General features: G+C 43.3%; 1 protein-coding gene across 4 annotated transcripts in view; it reads left to right on the top strand.

Moving 5' to 3' along the window:
• ephb2b (eph receptor B2b) overlaps positions 1-24,524 on the top strand; it is a 96,588-nt gene that overhangs the window by 50,873 nt on the left and 21,191 nt on the right. For all 4 annotated transcript variants that reach the window (XM_049733440.2, XM_049733438.2, XM_049733441.1 and 1 more), the window contains exons 4-5: positions 760-1,444; positions 23,878-24,033. In XM_049733440.2, the coding sequence (XP_049589397.1) occupies positions 760-1,444; positions 23,878-24,033 (841 nt within the window). The remainder of the gene's footprint in view (positions 1-759; positions 1,445-23,877; positions 24,034-24,524) is intronic.

The raw sequence follows: 24,524 nt of genomic DNA, 5'->3' as shown, positions 1-24,524 counted from the left end.
CAGGGTTCCAATCGTGACTGATATCTGTATCTAAAGAATAACATGCTTCACGCTAAGCTAAGAATCTACAGTATCTGCATCTCTTGAGGTCCTCACGCTCCTCTTGTTTTCTTGTTTATATATTCAGTGTTGAAAATGACCTTATCAGCTTGATCAAATTAAATGGGCGCAAGTTTCAAAGCGTACCAACAGGACCTCCGGGCTCAAAAAACACATGCTGAGAAAAAAGAAAAAAAAAAGCTGTTTCTCATTTTGTTCCTCTTTGGGTGGAATCTCTTTAACTAAGAGATGTGATGTTTCTTTGCACTGTGTAATCAATTTAATCACAATGTCGCCTTAAGCTGATTACGCGCGGATAATTACATTTTTTCAAAGTGCGCACGGCAACAAACACATTTTGGGTGGAAAACAGAAACCGACGGAGGTTTATTACTGTTTGTTCCAAATGAGAACCATGTCGACCTTCTACTTCTCTCCAGTGGCGGCTGTGATTTATTTATTTTTTTCATTCCCTGCTGAATTGGATGAATTTGTTCACTCACAAATAAATAAACTGTGTTTAATTGTTACGGTTGTTTATTGAATTACTGATTATAATATAAGATAATACTTCAGTCAATAAAACATGCATTTTATCACTTATATTGAGTCTGATATTACCAAAGTCATTAAACAACCATACAATCAAATACAGCCAATCTTTGTTGGCCGGAACTCAAGAAAGAACAAGCTAATGACGACTCTGTGTTTCTCCGACAGTGGGAGGAGGTGAGTGGCTATGACGAAAACATGAACACCATTCGCACCTACCAGGTGTGCAACGTTTTCGACAACAACCAAAACAACTGGGTGCGCACTAAATACATCCGGCGGCGCGGCGCGCAGAGAATTCACGTGGAGATGAAGTTCTCCGTCAGGGACTGCAGCAGCATCCCCAATGTTCCCGGCTCCTGCAAAGAGACGTTCAACCTCTACTACTATGAGTCAGACGCTGACACGGCGACCAGGACCTCTCCGGCCTGGATGGAGAACCCCTGGATCAAGGTGGACACCATAGCGGCCGACGAAAGTTTCTCCCAGGTGGACCTCGGCGGGAGAGTGATGAAGATCAACACCGAGGTCCGCAGCTTCGGCCCCGTGTCAAGAAACGGCTTCTACCTGGCCTTCCAGGACTACGGCGGCTGCATGTCCCTCATAGCCGTCCGGGTCTTCTACCGAAAGTGTGCTCGCATCATCACCAACGGGGCGTTATTCCAAGAGACCTTGTCCGGGGCGGAGAGCACCTCGCTGGTGGCGGCGCGGGGGGTTTGCATCCCCAACGCGGAGGAGGTGGACGTGCCCATCAAGCTGTATTGCAACGGTGACGGCGAATGGATGGTACCCATCGGACGCTGCATGTGCAAGGCTGGCAACGAGGCGGCGCAAAACGGTACCGTGTGTCGAGGTACGTCTCTTTTTGTTCTGTCTTCAAGCCCATGTTTTTATTGTCTGGTAGTTTTAGAGTTGTTATTGGATGAATCGGGCTTACGTAAAATGAAAATTCTGTTTTTTGTATGTTGGGGGGAAAAGTAAATTTTCAGGTAAAAATAGGAGGAGTTACCTGCTTGATTCATATTCCATAGACCAAATATAAAGTTAAAAAAGTTAAAGTCCCAATGATCATCACATACACATCTGGGTGTGGTGAAATTTGTCCTCTGCATTTAACCCATCCCCGTGTGATTTTGATCCATCCCCTAGGGGAGAGGGGAGCAGTGAGCAGCAGCAGTGCCGCGCTCGGGAATCATTTGGTGATCTAACCCCCCAATTCCAACCCTTAATGCTGAGTGCCAAGCAGGGAAGCAATGGGTCCCATTTTTATAGTCTTTGGTATGACCCGGCAGGGGTTTGAACCCACAACCTTCCAGTCTCAGGGCGGACACTCTACTACTAGGCCACTGAGCTGGTATAACTATGACTCAACAAGTCCTCTAACAAGGCCTCCAAACGATTAATCGAATATCAGTCATTATTCATTAACCTGAAAATTGAATAGTAGTTCAGAAGACGGGAAACCAAAGTGGGTAGAGCTAGATTTGCTCCTCAGTCTGTTGATTGATCGTTGACACCAGGTTTCTGACATACTGTAGCCACACCCTGCTGCAAACACAAGCCAGATCAGACTTTTAGCCTTCCAAACTGGCGCCAGCTTAACTGAAATGAACTCAACCATTTGGTGGAAAGCAGCTTTGCAGTATTGACTTGAATCACTCGTCATCAAGATTTTTATCTTTACCGCAAAGCCTGTATTCCACCAAATGGAATGTTTCATTTCACATGCTATGTGATCTGAAATGAGTTTGATTTAAATTTATGGCCAACTAAGCCGTGTTTGGTGACACACAAAATGGGCTCCTCACGCACATTTGTAGGATTTAGTCTAACAATTTAGTTAAGGCAAAATAATACAAGTGATGTAATGTCAACAAAAAGAATGTACACTGCAAAAACAATCCTTTGCACTCTAAATCTTTTAAAGCTATTGTACAAACCCAGGTAGCACATTTAACATCTGATCTCCCTCCATCATTGCCAACAAAAACGCTACCTCTTCAAATGGCCTTCATTTTCCCTTCCCTACTGGAAGCCCTCTCATAGGCGCATCGATTGGACGTCTGAAAACGTCGATGTAACCAGTTTGCGTCCCATCCTATCCACCGCGGCGGGTGCTGTTTAACTCGCCATGAGGCCTCGCTGGTTGGAAACAGCATGACGGCGTGTCATCCGCATGCCTTCCGGCCATCTTGAAAAACCACCCACCTGCACTCATGATGACTGTGTTCCTGCCCTGTAATTGCAACACATCCCCCAATGTGTGTGTGTATGCATGTGTGCATGTGTGTGTGTCAGTCGTCATTATGGTTAGCACATGCTTTTGACATCATTCAGCATGATTATGATGTTAGTTAAACTGAGCCACCTCCTATCATAAACATTTCAATATTTCATTCAAAAAGTCCTTAAATCTGTTTCCGTATATCGGAAAAATTTCCGTAGAAGAATTCTGGCTGGTACTAAACCACCGTTTTAAGATTTTACCGTAACACCCATAGTAACTGGATAACATACAATTTAGTGTCAGAGATGATTTATAGCAGTAGCGCCACTAAACTGTGTAATCCCCTGACTGCTATGCTAACAGCGACAAGCTTTTGGAGGAGTGCGGGCCAATACCGGGCACACATGAGGATACTCAATCTGCTCCGCCGCAATGAGTCGGCATCTCGGCGTAATTACGCCCGTCTGCTTGTTTTTTGTGACCTCCGTGTAAGTCACTCCATGTTGCATATCTCAACGTCTCTGGAGTTGCGTTTTTTTCACGCTGCTCTTGTGGTACTAAATTGGATTATACAAGTAATTGTTTTCCACTCAGCAGAGACAACACGTTGATCCAATTTGGTATCCTCGCAATTCTGAACACGCTCAATCAGCAGAGTTCACACTCCACTGGGTTACACGCATTATGATCCTCAAAATGTGAGACCCTAAACATCACATGGACATAAGCGTGGGCTTACTACTCTTATGGTGGATTGTGTCCTCAAGCATAAAATTATTGCCATCAACAATCGTCTCCTTCCGAAAGCCAAATATCTGTCGTATGACCATGAATGGAAATCAAGTCATTTCCTAATTAGCCATCATTTTGTTTTAAGGCACCATACATAAAACGATTTGCCATCGTTGAACAGTTTTGATTGTCAGCCTTTGCAGATCGGGGAGGAAAATTAGTCTGAACACAATCGACACCACAACACAATCACTCGACAGTTTTTTTTTTAGACACATCCAATACTCTGATTTTAATTGAAAGGTCTAATTAAGTCTGTTTTTTTATTTTTTTATTTTTTATTTAATGATTATTTATTTATTTATTTATTTTACACAGAGGCTCATAATACCTACACTTTATTTTCTGAGAAAACCTTTACCCCACATGATGTGATCCTGGGAGGCTGCAACATCAGTCAAAATCCTGGAACTCGATGCCTTCACTCCTTCGTGTTGAAAGTAACTTTCACTCTACCAGTCGCAATTGATGTCCCATCACAATTATTGAACATTTTTAACACTTGACAGCCCCAATTGTTTTCCTGGCAGATCATCAGATCGCACACCAGAGGATAATGGTTAAGAATAAGCTTTTTAGAGACATCCGATAATTGTGTCTTTGTCAGGCATTTGAGTACCTATAAGGTGAGTGCGGGAAGCCGCAACCCTGAATACGCAAATTCTTGCTCACTCTGAAGGAAAACCAGGAATCTGTCTAAAATTACATCTGAGTTCCAGGCTATGTAGTGGCACTTTACTGTTTTTTCATGGCATGTATGTATATACATACCAAGTCCCTCCTCAAACGTAATACGTGCCGGAATGCTTTTTTTTTTTCTTGACGGAAATGGGGCACAAGACTCACTTTCGGCCATTGTTGTATGTGTGCTCCGCTTAAGCAAACTGACACCACTTGACAGATATCGCTTACACCAACGTACTTTGACTATCCTCGCCATCACCCTGTCTTCGCACTCACATAACGCCCTACTTGATTAAAGCTTCATGAGAAAAAATCCATTATCTGCGAGTGCGACCGGCCTGAGCAGAGATGGATGTAATGCCTATATACAAAAGTCATGAGCCTTCGCGCAAGGCCGGGACGGATCTCCAATGCTAAGTGTTCCCTGTTTTTTCTTGCGCCCGCCACACCGCGCTCCACCGTCTTCCCCGACATCCCGAAAGCCGATCTCGCCTCTTCAAACTGCGGTCGGCCACCGCCTCTTCAACTGCAGCATTCTGCGTAATGAATTGATCCCTTTGAGATGTGCCGTGCCCGCCGAATATTGCGGCATAATGAATTGATTTGAGAGAGGTGCACGCACAGGACTCCAGAGAGATCCTCTTTCATAGCCGGATTACGGAGCCACAACGACCGCACAAAGCCGCCCAGATGAAAGTGACTATTTGTACTGTAATATTTATAACTCCAGCAGCCGGCGCTTTGTCCTGACATTGCCGCAGCTTAACGTACAATTATGTGTGTTACAATTAAAGTCTCAGCTGGATCGTTGGAAAATAATTATGTTGTCGGGAAATCTGTCAAAACATTGATATACAAGGTGGGGTGCTTACAACAAATTGCCGGGACCTTCCCTCATGATTGCCTTACAAGTGAGATTAGATTTCCTCCTCGGAGTAGAGGAACCACAGCGGCGGCTTTCAGGGGCAAAGATGGCGCTGAAAAAGGCAGATCTTATTTCCCCCGCCGGCCTCCAGGGCACGGCGCGTTGCATGGACACATGGGCTTGTGTTTGCCCTCGCCGCTCTTTCTTTCTCTCGCTCTCTACAACCATGAGTGTTCCCTTCGCACCAGTATCAAGACAGCCATGCTCAAGGAGCGGAGGGAATTGCAAACCTAACAATGCCCATGTGTGCTTTCCCCCAATGTAATCTGAGAATCTCAGTCCCAGCTATTGTGAGTTCCAGGGTCCAGAGAGTTAGTGTCAGTCTACGTGGCTTGCCGTACAAGCAAGATTTGATGCAATCTTCCTTCCTTTCTCCTTTCCTTCTTTCCTTCCTTCTTCTGCAGCAGCAGTAAACATTAAAAAATGACCACAAAATCAATCATTACTCATCTGCGGAATGAACAGCTAAAATCTCTAATCCTCCAAATTTGGATTTGCACTGCTGATTCAAGTACCCATTTCTGTTTTTATGACTGGATCCGAGAGCAGAACACATGAAACAACCCGCATGGATGCCGAAATGGCACACATTTTTATTATTTAAATGTGTTTCTAAGGTATGAGGTCCCTTCCAAAGCGGTGGGGGGGAAACAGGGCTGACTGTCAACCACATAGGATGTTGTTTGTATGTTATACGTTGATTTGCTACACTGGCACATGTTTTTTTAATCTGTGCGGGGTACAGCGATATGTCGAGGCCATCATTTCATTTTGGAAGGAATAGCGTGGGTCATAGATTATTTTGAACCAAACTGAGATTAAAAGATACACCTGCACAATTGAGAAAGAGAATCAATGTAATGGCGTTCAAAATGGTCGTTTGAATTAAACATGTTAATATGTAAAAGAGGAGTTGCAGGCTGTTAATAAGCGCCTCTAATTTGCCATCGGAATCCCAATTATTGAAATTGCTCCATCTGGAGTGGATTCAAAGGAAGGAATCAACGCAGCAGCCTTCGCAATTCCACACGGCGTCCTTTATTTCCCTGGGTGCCGCTGTCTTATAATGGCGCCTCTAATCGACTAACAGCACACATGGAGGACTTTTGGGGGTTGCAAGATAACCACGCCGATTACTGGATGATTGTCTTTTGTGTTGAGAGATGCCAAAATGCAAATGAAACACACCCCTGCAGGACTTTTTTTTTTCAATAAGATGAAAGAATTCCTCAATGCAAATTTTTCAAATCATTCTGATGTTTAAAAGGAGTCATCCACCAGTGTATGATTGGTAAATTCTGTCTGAAATTCTTTGAGTTGGTAAAACAAAGACACTTATGTGAGATTTGTTCTGTTTATTTCAGCATCATTTTAACCGGTTGCTTTCCATTAGCATGTAGTGTGTACGTGCATGCCTGCGTGAGTGCAGCTCGACGGCAAGCCAACATTCGTCTTGGCTGCTGAAGGCTTTGCGCACCATCTGCCAGCCAGTGTTTGTATTCGGATCGTAGGAGAGGGTGTGACCCCGCTGCCATACTGCTGTTGGAGTGCAGGTGTTGCTGCTGTCATTCCAACACTGGAAAAGATGTGAGAGTGAGACACCTTCTCGAAATAGCAAAACTGATTATATGATTTTTGGATTATCTAGATTGACGCAGCAAATCTCTTACTGTGTACATTTGGGATTTAATTCTAGCCAGGCAAATCTTGGGCCTACTTGTACAGTAACTTTAGTATATTAGTTTCTTGATAGCAGATAGTAAATGAAACAAAGCTGAATCTCTGAGCAAGCAAAAGTGTGTCTCGCTCTTGTATCAAAACTCATATTGTGTTTTTGGAATTAATATTGTTCAAGATGGAGTAGTGATGCACGTTAGGTTCATGAAAGATGTAAAATTGCCCATAGGTGTTCCCTGTGATTGATTGGCGAGCAGTCCAACCCCACTTGTCTTGCCAAAAGCCAGCTGGGATATCCTCCAGCTCACCCGTGACCCTAATGAGGACCCGCACGACAAAAAATGGAGTAGAAGAACCCAACTTCACACAGCATTGTGTTATGGTGGCATTATCTACGCTTCAGCTGCTGTTTGGGTTTGTTCAGTTGCATGTGAAGAATACAAAGAAGCGTCTAAGCGGATGCTCATCGGTGCCAGGGTTTTTCTCGAAAATGCCGGAGCGGGTAATAAACTTTGGCTCGGCATCTTTTTGGTGACACGACCGAACTAAAACCGGCGTCGTTGGACGCTTGAGTGAGAGCAGGCAAAGCGGTTAGCTATGTCTTTGTGTCCACAGAGGCTCCTGGAATTATTCCCTTGCTTTCTTTCACTCATCTCTGATGAAATTTCAGCATGGCCAGGTGTTTTTTTTTCTCTTTTTTTTCCTGTCCGTCAGTCTTTCACTGTCTGTTCTGCATCCCGCACACATCCATACTGAGCTTGACAGCACGCGAGAATAAGGGAAGACGAAAAGGCCAATCCTTTAACTTAACGTGAGTGCAGAAAATCCCTTTGCGGTGCACATGTGCACCGCCATATGCAGCTACAGTACGTGCAGCGTAACGTTTTATACCCGTGCACGTATACTTCATCATGCTCTGTTTCACGGCCCATCCATCACACGTTGATATGATAACGTGGCCTGTCGTCCCCGAGAATCGCCCCCGCCCTCCCCGGTCCAAAAGATCATGGCCCGTTAAGCCCCCCTTAACATCTTCCACATGTTGCTGCACACAAATGTCGTGTTCTGCTCCATAAAGCAGAGCGAGACTCACCCTCCCAGTCACACGTTATCCCCGCACCATCTTTTACATCTCGGGTTTCAAGAGCACATCCTTTTACACGTCATCACTCATCTTGTTTGCTGAAGAGGCTTCACTTCCAGCCCCCAGACGCCCTTCTGGACCCAAGAATCAGGATGCCTGATAACATCGGACAGTCTGGTTGGTGTTTGCGAAAGGGAGAATAACAAAGTGACAAGTCAGAGAAGTGATGGTTCGGCTTGGCGAAGCCTGGACAGGTCATCATGACAACTATTCTATTCCATATGCGCATCTGCAACACAGCCGGGATTTAGTCCAAACATCCCCGTTTACTCTCTCAGAGGTCCGGGACTCCGGTCTGGTCAAAGAATTCATGCCTCCCTGTCGACTCGGAGAGGCTGATTGATAAAGCATGTGTTTGGATCAAAGATAGGGAGCAATGGTTAAGATGGAAAGCCTCTTGAGTAAAACCGAGTGTACAAGGCGCCAATTGCGAAGCTCCCCCCCTCCCTTCCTTCCTGACTATTTAATAATCAGTGACAATTTATTAGTTGTGCGGCGTCATGGCGGTAACAGTTGATGACCCTTGATCGGATGGATTCCTGATGTCTCAGCAATTTGGCCAACCCAAAAGTGATCTCATCTAACCAAAACTAAATTACAACTTGGAGTTCCTAAACCTTGAGCCTTTTCGTCCTACTTGGGCTTTAGCAAGAGGATGTGCATTCAGCACAAAAGCATGTGACTGCTTATCCAGGCATATATCATGGGCTGGTTACTGATTTCAAGATTTAAAAACTAGTTAAACTTTTCAACAGAACTATGAGCTGTTTTTTCCATATTCCCGGACTTGGCAGTTTCAAAATGCCTTTTACCACCACCCAAACTGAACTGCAGTACACAATGTGACCATCGGGTTTGTATTTCAATGGTTTTGTTTATCCTTCGATATGTAGTATCTATGCATTGTGAGATTCTCTACGCACCAGATTGTCTTGATCCAATTTGGCTGTCTTTCTGGACCTTACAGCGACACTTCTATTCGTCATGAAAGCCACACCACCAATACATTTTGACTCTTTGTTCACTTTGAGTTTATTTTTCGTCGTGGTGTCTCTTGACAGAGTTTTCATAGTCTTCTCGGTGCTGAGGTCCAGATGGGCTGGAGACAGACTCTCCAGCCGCCAACTCGGGGCCGTTCCGAATTGTACGCCATAGAAACTTCAAGCCAACTCATCACATTTCCCTTCACACGTTTCTAATCTGATATATTCCTTGTTTTCTGTACTTTGGTCAATATATTTTTCACATTCCAGATGTCAGATGCTGTTGCAGGACCTCAACTGTACTTTATGGCTACTATATTAAATCACCAACACATTCGATCAAAGTCATCAAAGGCCCAATTGTCAGACATATAAAATAAATAATAAAGTATATATTCTTTTTCCTCAGCAATCGTCTAAAAAAAACAGCCAGGTCAGCAATCATAAATGTTAAATTTGTTCTGTATTTTCAATCATGAATCCTTTTGTGGGCAGCATCAAACTTGACCGAATTCCCTCTAAAATGACGTTTTCTGCCTCTTCAGATTCTAGCTTGTTTTGAAGACATCTGTTCAACACAGTCATCAATTGTCTTATTGTTTTGCAATGGCAAATATTCTCACACACTGCTGCTTTGTGTCAGCTGCACTCATTTTCCTCAGTGGTTGAGCAAGATGAGCGCACTTGATGCTGAACAGGACAACAAGCTTGGCTCCAGTGACCTGATTTAATTGTGGAAGTGTGTTTTCAGGGGCAGATGGTGGCGGCGCTGGTGATCGGTGTTGAGGGGGGCGGTGCGATGGTTTTCCATCGCTACGGGGGACAGCTTGGCTTTATAAATGCACTACTTACCGAATTTTCTGGCTGTTAAAACTTTTTCACTTCCCTTTGGCCCACTGCAAAGCAAATAAATTACTGCCTCTAATGAGTCCACATCGTTCTTCAGTGGAATTCGCAAGCTATCAGGAAGAAGTTGCGCATCCACACTGCTCTCCATTCTTATATCCCGTGTAAAGAAGCGGGTTCATCCAGAGGATATGTTGATAGATGAAAGGCGTAGCATCAATTGCTAGGCTAATCCTTATCTATTCAGTCCTCTTATTCCTACCAGGACATTGTAGTAGAATTTTGGGGAGGTGCTCCCCCTCTATGTTGAGGTCTCTTCGCTTTCATTGCAGCCATTTTCCCACAGTTTATTCTGTAAAGCCCTTTCGAATCTTCTGGTGAAGCTGAAGAAGTTGAACCACTTCCTGTACATCTCAAAGCTTTTAAAGTAGGGCAATACAGGGATTTTGCCATAGTGTATGAAAGCGGACATTACGCAAATTGACATTTTAATCGCGTTAATATGAAGTCTGGACTGTTTTCCCTCCCATGAAGTGAAATTACACAGCCAGAAATTACACCTGCCCATTTTGACATCATTGCTAGTATTTTATCAAAGCAAAACGCTCGCTCACTCGCCTGATCCCCTTTAAAAGGAGTGATTTCAGAAAGACAAGCAATAAAAAAGTGGAGCTTAATGCTTGATCAATGAGGTATTTTAACTATGGGATTTTACAGACATGTTATGACATCTGGGAACTGTGGAAAAAAAAAATCAGGAGATGTGCTTCAGGTCAGGAACCAACCAGGTTTGACAAAACATCATTCACAAAACTCTTCAGGGCAAATTTCCCCCACTGAAGCCTGGGAAATACTCACTTCCTGCCGAGACCAGTGTTCTTGATTAGCGCAAGGCTGAATCGTCTCTACTCAGAGTTTCATCGCTTCGGTCTGTGTATATTCAGCCGTGCCTCGACACACACCAGAACCCCTCCTCTAAAAGAACATCTCTTCTCTGCAACTCCGAGAGCTGCCTGGAATACATTAGTCGCGGTTATTAATGAGATTGTTTTGATGCCTCCTTCCTCTTGTCTTGGATTCCCCCCCTCCCCCCCCCCCAAGTGATGATGGCTTGAGTTAACAAAAAAAAAAAAAAACTGCCAGCTCGGAGGGAAACAGAATGTGCAAAAACAGAGAAGAGTCCTTAAAGATCACCCGTCACCTCCCCCTCAACCGAACAGTGAAGCGCTCAGTAGCTCTCCAGACATAATTTGACTCCGTGGAGGTTTGCATTGTAAAAGTGGTAGAGGGGAAAAAACAGCTCACAGAAGACAGGAGGTACTCATTAAAGCATGTGAAGAATGTTTGCACACATCTGTAATGACACGACAGGAGAATACAGACAAGGTTGAGCTTTTAACATAAAAGGCTACGCTACTTCATTTGTGTTCACCGCAATCTGTGGGCACCAACCATGTACATGGAAAAAAAATACAAGTCGGGCCTCTACAATGGTCCAAACATATTCAGAGGTGCAGTGAAGTAGAACAGGGCATACTCAGACATGGCCGTACTTTACTGTTTTCAGTTTTCAGTTGATTGTTTGAGTTATACGTATGTGCTATATGTATTTAACTTACCAATTTTTACTGTAATTTTGATTTTGCCTTCTTTGAGGTTAGTGATGGATGGATCCGGCTGCATCCACGAATGGGCGGTTGCATCTTGGGAATTTTAAAAATTATCGCACCGCAAGTGAACACATACAACTCATGAATACTCTCCATCACGTCCACTAATAACCAAGGCCACCGTAGCTCCTCCTCGATATGTAAAGCTTGTCTCGGTGGAGACTTCACACTTTTTGAAACTGGACTACTTTCCTTTTTAAACTTTGGCAGGATCTCATGGCACAAAAACCTCAAATAGGTCAGATTTTCAGCTAAAATGTGAATTTGAAAATAGTGAACAGCAAATATGCTTACTGTACCCTGCTTTACTGAACACTATGACTTTGACTTGAAGCAGAATGTGACATTTAGATGACAGGGGACATCTGCCTCTGGAGCAACCCTCTGCGGATAAGACATTTTTCAAGGCGCGTGCTCCTAAAATAAGCCTTCTTAACCTCCAGCATAGCCCGTGCGCCAATGTCAGCCTGGATATATCTGCCTTGCGACCTTCTTACTAAATATAGTGCCTTGCTATCGATTTTGGGGACGCGGTACGTTTGGAGTGCAACGTAGACATCGATGACCTATTTTCGACAGATTGCTGGTAATTGCGGGGCTCCTCGTGCACTCTTTTGTCTCGGGAGCTGCGGGAGCAGCAGATGTGTGTGCTCTGAGCAGACACAACACAGCTCAGTCTTTACGGGGCAAGAGTCTGTCATATATTTATGACGGGCTCTCCACAACACTTGTTGTGTTCCACAAGCAAACGCCTTCATGAAATTTTCATGACGAACTTGCATGGCAGTGCGATTCTCCCAGTTGTGAGATTAATGGGATCACTCCGTAGTCGAGTGATTAGCAACGGCTCATTCACAGTATCGTACCTCGCTTCTAATAAAGGGCAGCGAGAGGGAAAACATGCCAGAAAAAAGCTTGGCAAAAAGCAGATTTAATTCCATCTGTGCGTATGCGATGCCAGCAGGCAGGCCGACTTCCTACCAGTGAATGACTGGCTATGATTCCACTCATGCCTTTAACTAATGTTGTTATCCGTCAGCATAGGTCACTGTTGTGTTACCCAGGAAATGTGCAATCCAAGAATTATGTCATGTTGCCTTAGCAAATAAGTCACTTTTGTAAAGTGCAACAAAGCATATTGAAAAGGAAACTTGAGTCTCACTCAGAGCACAGACCTCCTCCGCCAAGAACGGAAAATCCCAAATTTAATGAACATTTTCAAGTGTTCCTGGTATGTACTTTCTTGAAGGGAAGTATTGATAACCCAAAAAAAACCTCACCAATTCATGTTATGTGTTCTTTAGATGAATACTATATGGTGCTAAAACCCGAGCTAATAACAAAGCGGTTAATTCTTGATTTTGTTTACAGTGCTGACGTTGTTGAACCAATGATCAGTTCCTGAATTCATTGTAAAAAAGCAATTAATCTACTAATCAATTACAATGCCAAATTGTTTGACTATTGTGACTAGTCATTCACCCACAGCGACACAGCCAAATTCCTAGCATTCTTACTTAAAAGAAACTTCCCATTTCCGATCCGTCCAAGTAACAGGCGCAATTCAGCTTTTGTGATTCCGGCTCGTCTGTCGCCTGTGCGCCTCTGCTGATACGGTTTCTTGTACAGATAGTGTGGCCCCCGCTCTTGGGCTACTACTAAGCGCCGGTTAATTGAGCCTGTCCAAGCAGAACCTGTTAGTGTGCTGATAAGAACGTATTTGACCTCATAAGAACCTCCAGGTGCTGCGGGATACTTTGCAGTGCCCGATCAAGCATAAGGCGGCCAGCATCTCCATTGGCGATTGCCTTATTTGAGTTCACTGCAACTAACATCTTAATGTTGACGTCATTAGGAAAGCATTTGGGAAGCAGATTCTTTGTATCATGCAAATTAGATGAGACACAACATCTCTGATACGTGTTATGTTTTATTGACGTCATTTTAGGAAAGTCCCATCTGCAGCTGCAAATAGGACTTTGATCTGTTAAATTGAACCGTTTAAAGTTACACAAGTACAAAAAACACGAATAAATGAATTTTTTTGTGTGTAGTTCTGTTCCTATGGCAGCAATGTAACCTGAATTTAGGTTTAGTGCTGTTGTTGTCGCGTTAGAAAAGGTCCCATCTGGAGCTTAAAATTTTAATAAATGTCTTAAATGCATTTTTTATGTCAGGTTAAATCGGCCCATTTTACAGGAACAGAGATGCAAGTTTAATTTAGTTTTTTTGGTGTGAATCTTATTGTACTTGATTTAATTGGTGTCACTTTAGCGTATGATTAGTTCAAACTCATGGGACATACAAGTTTTGGTTACATCGCCACAGGAGGACTATAATTATGTCATAAACCAAAGATGTACAATGCAAGATTTCCTTTTTTTTTCATATTGTCAGGAAACATTTAGTAGTTTGGAATAATGCATTGTAAATGATGTTTACCGTAAATAATTTCTGACATCTTAGATCGAATTTATCCAGGAAGATTATTTTTGTTCCGGCGAAATGGGACATAACAGGAGGGTTAATGAAATGCGTCTATCTCAGCAGAAATGTCTAACTTGCACTTTCTCTTCTAAACCTTCCTATTGTCTTTTCTTTCTGTCTATACCTGACCTGATCGAACGTACTTTATTACTCTCCATGTGAGAGTCTTGAACTCTCACACATTCCCGAAAGCCCACATCTATTTCGGTATTCTGGCCACGTTCAAGCATGTGTCGAGAATTTTGGCACGTGACATTTCCATCCAAAGCCTGCCAATGGATGGGGATTTGAGTCTTGAGTCGTACTGACGTGACCACCTCCCCCCTTACACACCCTCCCGTAGCCTTCCTGCCATAATCCCTCTGCCTCCAGAAACCCAAAACTAATCTTCCGCAGCCTCATCATCACATTGCGAGCTTCTGCAAGCGCTTACATTTCGCCAGCGACTGCTTTTTTAACTTCGATGCATATTTACATCCGTAAACAAACTGAATAGTTCCTTGGAGCAAATTGCAGGTTCACCGTAAGCCTAAGAGAGGTTCTTTTAGTGATTTATGTAGCAGTCTTTCTGAATAAAGTACAGAGTAGCTAGCCTGTAGAAGCTTGCACTATATTTGTACAATAAGCCTGTTTGTGGAAATGCCGGATGTGTCATACTGGAATTTGTCAAGTCATGCCAAGGGAGAAGATGAGTTTTGACTGGTCTTTAAAGAAATGTATTTTGCTTGTTTTTATACACAGTTTCCAAGTATCTCAATAACATGTTTATGACACCCTTTTTTTCCCAGTGTGGGAACAAGAATTATAAAGGACTTTACGCACTATATTTTTTGTCTTCCTGAAATGATCCTGGTGTCTGATGCCAGTAATTGACTGTATACCCCGCCCTAAAGGCGAGTCTGCCTTTTTGTTACCACGATAACTGGAAACGGTTGATGGGTGGCCAGGTACACCCAACTCTTTGTATACAATCCAGTTTTCAATTAGTTGTCCCCTTTATGTGTTCATTCACCAAAGACTATAATATTTTCTTTTGGGCATAAATCACCTCAGACACCAATAATGGATCAAGGGCCGATGGGTGTACCCGCAACAGCAGCAGCAGAAGCAGCAGCGCAGTTGCCAAGGCAACAGAGGGTTTGCCCATCCTTCCCCCCCGGCTTTCTTCTCTGTAGTGTGAGCTGGGTACTTAAATGCACTGACCTCCTGGGTCTGGGCTGAACAGCCTCCATTGATTTGGACAAATGAGAGGGAGAGCGGACAGCCAAGGCCTTCCTGTTTGAGGGTTAAGGATGTAGTGGAAGGTGGCGGATGAATAGCCGAGGGATGCTGTGTTTTAGATGACTTAATGACACATTTAAAGGCTAATTAGCCCATCTCTACACTCGCTACGCAATTTCAGAGGCCAGCACCTCGCTACGACAGCCACAATTGAGCTACTTAATGTGTACCGCCTCTTAATAGTACCCATTAAAGGCTTTCAATGAATCACCTTGGAACAATAGCTGCAGGTGTAACGTTGCAGGGAAGCGGCGGTGGCGGACGGGTTTCAACGTGCGAGGCGTGTCTCATTTCTTTTTCTATTTCCTTCGTCAGATTGCGTTCAAACGCAAATCCTGTGTTGGGCTGTTTTGCTCATGTCATTTCAGCGCTTGAATACTTGATGAGGTGATGACTTATGCATTTAGCACATGTGGGTCACGGGGGCTACATCATATACATGAGCAGTTGGTTCAGTTTCACCTACAGTAGTTACTGTATGTTTTCTGTAGCCACCATCATGTCTGTTTATAAAACATGCAGATGCTTCTAGTATGGTATCTATTAGTTTTTTTTTTGTTTTTTTTTTAACCTGAAAATTGATAATGACTATTTTGTGTGTTTACTTGACACCCACATATTGTACATTGTAGATTGCTGATAAATATTCTTGGATGTTTTCTACGGAGAACTGGGAGAAATGTGGGAGGAAATAAATTGCAGAAAAATCGGAAAATATCCTAGAAATAAATTTTCGGGCACGGCACCTGGAGGGTCCAAGCATTATTATTTCCAAACTCTAGCTCTCTAGCCCATTCATTCATCCATCCATTTTACAGACTTCATATGCTTGTGGTTGCAGGTGAGCTGCACCAACTAGGTGAGAAGCAGGTTACATCCCGGATTGATTGCAAAACAACAATTCACACTCACGTTCACACCTATGGACTATTTCGAGTCTTCAATGAACCTCACATGTCTGTTTCTGGAATGTGAGAGTATACCCGCACATACATGGTAGGGCAAGTGTTGAGATTCTAACCCGAAACCTGAGCCACCATATTATGAGTGCTTAAGCACTTGACTCACGCATTGATGCATCATGAAGCCATTTCCTACCGAAGTAAAGTAGCTACTGAGGGAGAAGGTAATACCGTCAGTTGATGTTGATCATGGGCTTACACCCCTCTCGTGTGTTGGTGGGTTAAGTGACAGAATTCAGCACCAGCTGCTCCTTGCCACGATAGCCCCCCAACACCCCTCCATCAGTAACCCATAATACGCCCATAAAGACTAAAGAAAGGCTTCTTCATCCACCGCCCTTCCTTTTCCCCGAGACAGCCCCCTTCTTGTCGCCACCGACTGAACAGCACGTTATAAAGCCTTTATACCACCTGTCCGTCAGCTCGTCTGCACCTCAGGGAGTCTCAGTCACGAAGCCGGGGGCTGCCTTTGTGTGGATTGGACTCTGTGAAGAGAAGCAGCCACCCCACCACCAACCACATTACACTCCCTCTATTACAAATACAGACAATTCAATAGTACAGAATAGTGGCTACTAACCCATAGAGGGAAGACTGGAATCAGCAGGAAAGTGATTTTTTTTTTTTTTTAGATTTATTGCTGGCCATGAGACCATTAAGTGAAATCTGTCTTTCCTAGTCGTCCTCCACCATTGTGGAACTCCCCGTATTAGCAGTAAAGTTACGTTGCAGTGCAGATAAATTTGATGGAATCAAGACAGCACCAATGACTTTGCAAGTGTGCCAAATTTATGAATTGCTCTATGAGGCATTTTAGCGAAACAGAAGCCGGAAAAATTTGGGGCTTACCCATACCATGATTAGGTTCGATGGTACGTGGAGCCTAGCTTGCTGACTTTAGGGAAAAAGTGAATGAGGTAATCCTTTTCGACTGAGTTTCCTCTCGCGCTCCACAGACAAAAGGGAAAGTTTACGGTTTCAGAGGTCAACATCAAAATAAAAAAAGCAAAGTGTGTGAACGGAATAAGGCATAAAACACAGAGTACGACAAAATCATTCCTGGAAAAATAATATACTATGCGGCCCAAATAATTTCCAATAGAATATTCTTTTTTTTGGGGGGGAGGGTGAATTGCAGGTAAGACACCCTAATAAATAAAAGAAATATGTGTTCGTGTCAGTGCACCTTTGGGGGACGATCAACATTTTCCATGTAGTCAAGCGGGCGGAGTCTTGAATTCTTTTCTATGCGTCATCAATGTCTTCTTACATTTGATCCTGCCTAAGTTTCCTCATTTAACTTTTTTCTCTTCTTCAACTGGAAACAGTATACATCCTCTTGGGTGTGTCATAAATGAGAGGGTGTCATTTTCCCCAACATCATCCCACACAATGGCGTGCGCTTGTTGTGATACGACAGTGAAAGTGCCGTATCTCCGGTTTCTGACACGGGCGTTGGAGGCCTTGAGGTTAAGTGAGAGCTGACTGTTGTCTCCAAACTGTGATCACTCTGGCCTACTTCCAGATGTGAAAGTGGGGCAAGTGGTTTTGGTGAAGCCCCTTGACTAAATAAAGACAAGTGGGAACGAGCTCTTCTCAAAAGATGGTCGCAAGATGCTTGAAGACAAGTGGAATCAAAACGGCTGAAAGATCTCCAGAATTGGAGGAAGCTGATTGGTCAGGAAGAGGCAAAAAAAAAAGGGATGGGCTTTGGACTGAAACCTAAACGGAAGGCGTGGCATAGAAACAACTGCGCTCGCTCGCATCAACCTCCTGACCAGACAAAAGACTTCAATACTTGACAAAAGCAGACAATTGTGGTTACATCATCTTTCCCAAGGGTCAGTGAACCATGAGTGATGCGATAAAGAAAGCGATGAAATGAATCTGTACTCCAAAGTACCTCTGTGGCTGACCAATCCCTTCTGCAACAGAAATATTGGAGTGATCCATTTTTATCAAAACTCAAATGTATCTTACCTAACTATTGGCTCTATTTATCTATAAACCAGCCAGACTTTCAATCTTGATGCAACGTAATGCCAACTGGCTCCCGTACATACAACGAGAATCAGGCGTTTTTTCAACACTTCTCATACAGCTCAAGTGTCTGTCAAGTGTGACAGTCCAATTGTAACTTTTGTTTTTGAAAGGTTGAGGCCAACTGTACAAGAATTCTGATACAGAAATTTGGCAAAAGGCATTATGCAAGGGATTCAGTAGAGTCATTTTTATCTATTATTTAATCCCCAACTGTCTCATAAGAGGAGTTTGAGTGACTTCATTAGCAGCATGCAGGCTCATTAGCTGACCAGGTTACTGCGCCATATTTTCAAATTATGCACCATTATGTGACATTTGTCCTGCGTCACTAATGATCCATCATTAAACATAATGGAATATGCCAGGATGTGGAGCTAGGAGGCTGGCCGACATAAATGGAGACGAACGACCACAAAGGGGACATACCTCGGCCATCTGCGAAGCCCACCCACTCGTACCCTACCTGAGCCTACCGTGACATCCTTCGGACCTGTAATTTATCACCCTGCAAGAAGCGACCCATTATCCAACTTACTCTCCCCCGCAAAGTCTCGAGTCTTGTTGGTTTTCCAACCCCATGTACATATGTTGGCTCACCTGGCCTGTAATTTTGCCATTCTCCATTTGTCTCTCCCCTCTCCCTTGGCCAGTGGGAGCAGAAGGAGTTCTGTAAAAATTCCAGATGTTATTGCAGCGCCGCATGAATGGCTCCGCTGATATTCGCCTTTCATCTCGCTTTCCTCTCTATTGACAGATGGTAGTTATCACACAGTATGGAAATACGACCCCCCCCACCCAACCCTTCCCTCTGTGGTACTGAAGCCCTGTTGAACATCACGAGAGCTTTGCGGCCACATTGGAATGATTCACTTATGCAGTATCAAGAGGCTACGGTTATGAAAGTGGAACAAAAGGGATGTATGATTTAATGAGTTAATTGACAGTTCTATGTCGTCTCAAGTACAGTATAATAAACTTTTGGTGTTTATACAATGCAAAGAAAATAGCTTATCTACTACATTGTGGTAGTTTTATCATTTTTGAAGAAATACATATATTTTATCAGGTGTGCCCATAAGTGGTGTGCAGGTGCCTATGTGCACTGAAAATATGAACTCATTCTGTTTTTAAGCAGAGTACGAGAACTTTAAGTTGGGCTGAAAACTACGTCTAGTCACTGTAATGTAGCCCACAGCGAAATGTTAAGCTGCAAACTGCCTGCCAGTGCCATCGCCACTGCTGTAATTCATAGCCAAAGTTAAGCCGATAATGGAAAAATAAGCCCGGAAGCTGGGAAATAATTTTCCACCTGTTATTTATTGCGTGACCAACATTTCCTTTAAGAGGCCCTCCATTACATTATGTCCTTGTAAATATCAGTCTTGGAGATGGTGGAGGCTTGGGTTGAGACCGAAAATTATCCTTTGGGCAGTGAGGAGGGGGGTATGGGTTTTTTTGGGTTTTTTTTTTAGCTTATCACGGCTGAACATATGGTAAATGTTTATTTTCAGCATTGAGCAAAATATTGGTCTCCAGTAGTTTTAGTATTCATTTTCATTTTCAGAGTGGAGTAAAGTTTTGCAAAACTTCTGAAAATATACAAAAAAATAACTCAAGCTCTGCGCAGTTACAAATGGGTGCTCACAAAGATAAAAACTGTCTTTCTGGTATTTAATGTGACCCATTCTAATAGTATGCAGTGCTCTACATTTGGGAGCAATTGGCAAAATCTCAAGGGAAGATTCATCTTTGAAAAAGGAAAAAAAAATAATTCTCAAGCAGGCATTTGCACAAATCAAGGAAATGGGCAAATGTTTGATGCAGTCGATGTGTTGTTGTGTGACAAAGAAAGCTTTACTCGAACATCATACATTTTGTCTTTTAAAATTGCTTTTTTTTTTTCATAACGTGAGTGGTCCTTTGTGGCCAGCTCAATAGCACTGATGAGAAACTATGGCCCACTCCATCGTTTATGTCGCCCATCCCTTCTCTAAATGGTCCATAGGTGTTTCCAGTGGCCTCTCGTCTTCCCAGCAGTGATTCCACCAACACTTTTATATGAGACAACAAAGCCCCAAGGTTGAGCACTGCCCACTGTAGCGGCAGTCGCAGCGGCGGTCTGGGAAATACCCTCCGTCCTTGTAAGCACACAGACATACACACACAACACACACACACGTTTCGTGACAGTGGCCGTTTTCACTTCTTTCAGCGGTTTCTGTTTTTGCCGCATTCACAAATGCTCCCACCTTTGATCCATGTGCCCTTCAGCTTTTTCTTTCACACCCTGAACAACACAATCACACAAACACACACACATGGCCATTGCCCATTTTTGTCTCTTTCATGTTTTTTTATGTTTTAAGGGAAGGACACTTACTTGATCGTGACAATCTTTTTGAAAGTGGTTAGAGACGTGGAAAGCTGTGTAGGGGTGTATGAGGCCAAATGAGGCATTGTGGAGTGTAGAAATTGCATGTGGCCTTGGGCTTTGTGAACTGCCAATTGTTAACATCTGACATGAAATCTTAAATTGTGAGAAATCCCACACATGTTGAGGAACAAATGGGCAAGCGAGTGCATCAGCTTTGGCGCCGCAAATCCCGATTGGCGGAAACATCGTTGAGTGTTGTGCTGTGTTGGAGAGAAGTGCGAGTCTCATCTTGTGTGGGCTCTTTCACATTTTCACTTGGTTAAGAGAAAACATTAAAAGTGTAGGTAAAAATTTAACACATTTACATGAATTCATCTGAGAACAAATAATTTGCCTTATTATGTGTTTGTAGTCTCGTTATACGCATACACGGTCCAGCTGCAGGTCTCATCTCCACCGTGTCATAAATCTCCCTATGTGTGGGGTTGAGATCCAGGAAACCTTTGAAACAAAAATGGGAGCAAATTAGCTGCTGTAAAATGTGATTTGCACCCTGACTCACCATCTAGTTTCCATGCGGTAAGTCTCGTTTGAAAAAAAAATACAATGAAATCAACACAAAATGAAAGCCCAATGTGTTATTAAAAGTGGTAAAGCACGGACGGGCTGAAGTAACTGGAGACGTTCTCATTCAAATGAGGAGATATTTTAAGAATCAAACAAGGTTTTCACTACAAAGAATGGAACAATTTGAGGAGCAGTACATTCCTTAAAAGCTTCTTTGCTCTGTTTTTGTTGTTGTTGTTGCTGTGAAGACTGACAGCACGTCTGCTCCACAAAATCAATCCACGTTCATGACAATATCTTTAGTTTTATGAGGGGAAGTTACAACAAAAAGGGCCAGCTGTCACGGGTGACTATTTATACCCATAATTAATTCAAATCTCTTTCTAAAAGTTGGATGAGACATCCGACGTGCGGGACATCAAATGCCGCCACGTTCTGGGAGAATTAAAGATGTGATCTAAGCATAGCCTTGCTTACATCTGATGTTAGACAACTCTCTTCAAATCTATCATCTGGACGCCGAGGGGGAAATGCCTCTTACACCCTCCAGGCAGATGACAGAGAGGTATGCTGAGACGTAAAACACATCTTTAAGTGGATTTGATTTGCCCGGAATTCGTTATTTGGAAGATACCAAAGCAACACACACAAATGATCTGCTGTGTCCATTTGAACTCAGTTGCTAGCCAATACAGCAGCATAAAAACGGTCTCAGACGGGTTTGAGTCGTCACTTGGATGTTGTAAACATGGATGAATCTTGCAAATTTAAGGTATGAAACCAGGATTGGGATTCCAAGTTAGGCTTTCAAATTAGTGATAGACACAACAAACAAACGATTTCAACAAGTGAATGGAGAAGAGGCTTGGCAAAGCTACAAAGAAAGTGTCTTGGGTTTTTACACACGGCGGGGAACTATTCATCACTCAGCGGCAGCCCGAGCAGCTTGTGACCATTTGAATATAAAAAAATCCCCGCAGTAGTAAAGGCCTCATGGAGTTTTATACTTTCTAATCCTTGCATTCTTTTCATTTGTGACGTTTGTCACAGTTGCAGCACATCCATCATCAACTGTGCCCACATATGCTGAATTCCCAAACATAGACATTCCGGACCTCTCCCCGCTCTCCTCTTTGTTCCCACCGATGGACCCTCGACACACGCCCCCCGACCCTCTCCCCTTCAACACGTCTTTACACGGCTTCTTTCAAAGTCGGTTTGATGGCAATTCCCTCGCGAAGTGGCTTGGCTCGGGCCTCGACGAAACGGTCGACTGGCACCGAGAGTGTTCACGCTTCGGGTTTCACACGGCGCGTAATGAGAGAGAGAAAGAGAGAGCTTGGGCATCAATCATGGCAGAAAGCAAACATGTCAAAGCTACTTAGACGCAATGACAAGTGATGATGACTTCATGTGGATAGAAAATATTTGTGATAAGCAAAGCACATGTTGCCTTGAAATGCTGGCAAGGTCTACACTTAGCAAATACTACACTGTTAGCATAGCATAAATCTCTGAGTTGATTTGAATTTACTGTCACGATATAAATAAAAATGACTCGTGCTCGCTAAAAAATCTTAATGTGTGGATTTTCAGTCACTACTCATCAATCAAGCCAACTGGTAAATTTGTTGTGGGTTTTCACGTAAACGGTCTTAGAATAAGGTTTCAAACCAAAATTAGGGTTTTGGTAACTAAGGGTTTCAAGAAAGGGTTAGGATTTTAATTAGGGTTTAAGACAGGGTGATAATTTCAAAGTAGGGTTCCAAGATAAGATCAGGATTTCACGTTAGGGTTTCAAACCTTTGGTTATGGTTTAAAGTTGCAGTTTCGATCTTAAATTAGTTTTAAATTAGGTTTTGGTTCAGGGTATACTTGGTATAAAGTAGGATTTATAGACATGGGTCGGATTAAAGATTAAGGTTTTGAGCCAGGTTTAGTGTTTGAAAGTCGGCTTTATAGAAATGTTTAAGGCTTCAAAATAGTATCCAGCCAGAATTGGTTTCAAGTAAAAATTAGGATTCAAGAGTTTGATTTGAAACCATGATTATGGTTTTAAGTGAAAATGAAAAGAACATGGCACTACTGGTACTTGGGATTTTAATATGTTTTTATTCTCGTACGTCCAAATAATGACAGTCAGCCAAACACTTCATCCGTTGGTAGGCATAGCACACAGATGCTCCAGTTCCGGTTTTGCCGTCTATCTTGACTTGTCATGGACGTGCAGGGAGCCTCTTAAAAGGGCCCCGAACAGAAAGTGAACCATGCAGATGCACGACGGGCAAGCAAGAGACTGTGAATTATTCACATGAACAGCATGTCGCGCTGAGAACCGCCTCACAGGCAAGCCACCGCTTGGGTTTGGACCACTCAGTCTCTTCATATTACTTCAAGAGTGTCCACAGTCAACAAGTCTCAGATCAATCATAATTTAGTTTCATAATTTATTTGCTTTCTTTGTATCTCTGTTTGTTGAAAGCCAGGTTTAGAATTCCAGAGGATTTCTAAGTGTGGTTTTAATACAGGTATAGCGTTTCTAAACAAAGGTTCAAATAGATCTTTATCTGCGTTCTGATTTAAAATAAAATAAAATTAAATGTTCCTCTTTTTGTGACTTTCAGCATGCCCGTCGGGATTCTTCAAGCCCACTCAGGGCGATGAGTCGTGCCGGCAGTGTCCCATTAACAGCCGCACCACCAGTGAAGGAGCCATAAACTGCATCTGCCGCAATGGCTACTACCGCACCGACTCGGATCCCTTACAGATGCCCTGCACCAGTATGTATCACATTGTTTACTGTACAGTAATGGCCTTGCATGTGGGATAGCTGAGCCGCAGTTTAAAAAAAAAAAAAAAATGGTCTCACTGTATGCCGGACTTCTAGCTATCACTAAAATAAATGGCCTGCAATTAATATAGGGTGCTTCACTGCACACGGACTTCATTTAAGTGTTAAATATACATACTACACAGCCTTTCTGAAAGATGTGGCTGTCACATGGTTTGAGTGTGTGTCTCCCAAAGACTTGCACAAGGGCATGCCGGCCTGTCCTCGACATCACACGGCTCCATCAGAGGTCACAGGGCCGGGCTGCGACACATTGAGATGGGGCCCACCGCGGCTCTTGTCATGCCAATGAAGCCGCGTGGAATTTGAATGTGAATTTGAAGCCGAGAATAAGGAACGTGAGGATGACGGCGGAGGTCGACGCTTGGGGGAGGATTGGTCCAGCTAAAACGAAAGCGAACGAGGAAAAAAAAAAAACAT

Source organism: Syngnathus scovelli, chromosome 11, assembly GCF_024217435.2.
Source record: "Syngnathus scovelli strain Florida chromosome 11, RoL_Ssco_1.2, whole genome shotgun sequence".
In the NCBI taxonomy this organism is placed as follows: Eukaryota; Metazoa; Chordata; class Actinopteri; order Syngnathiformes; family Syngnathidae; genus Syngnathus; species Syngnathus scovelli.
This window is presented reverse-complemented; position numbering and strand designations above follow the sequence as displayed.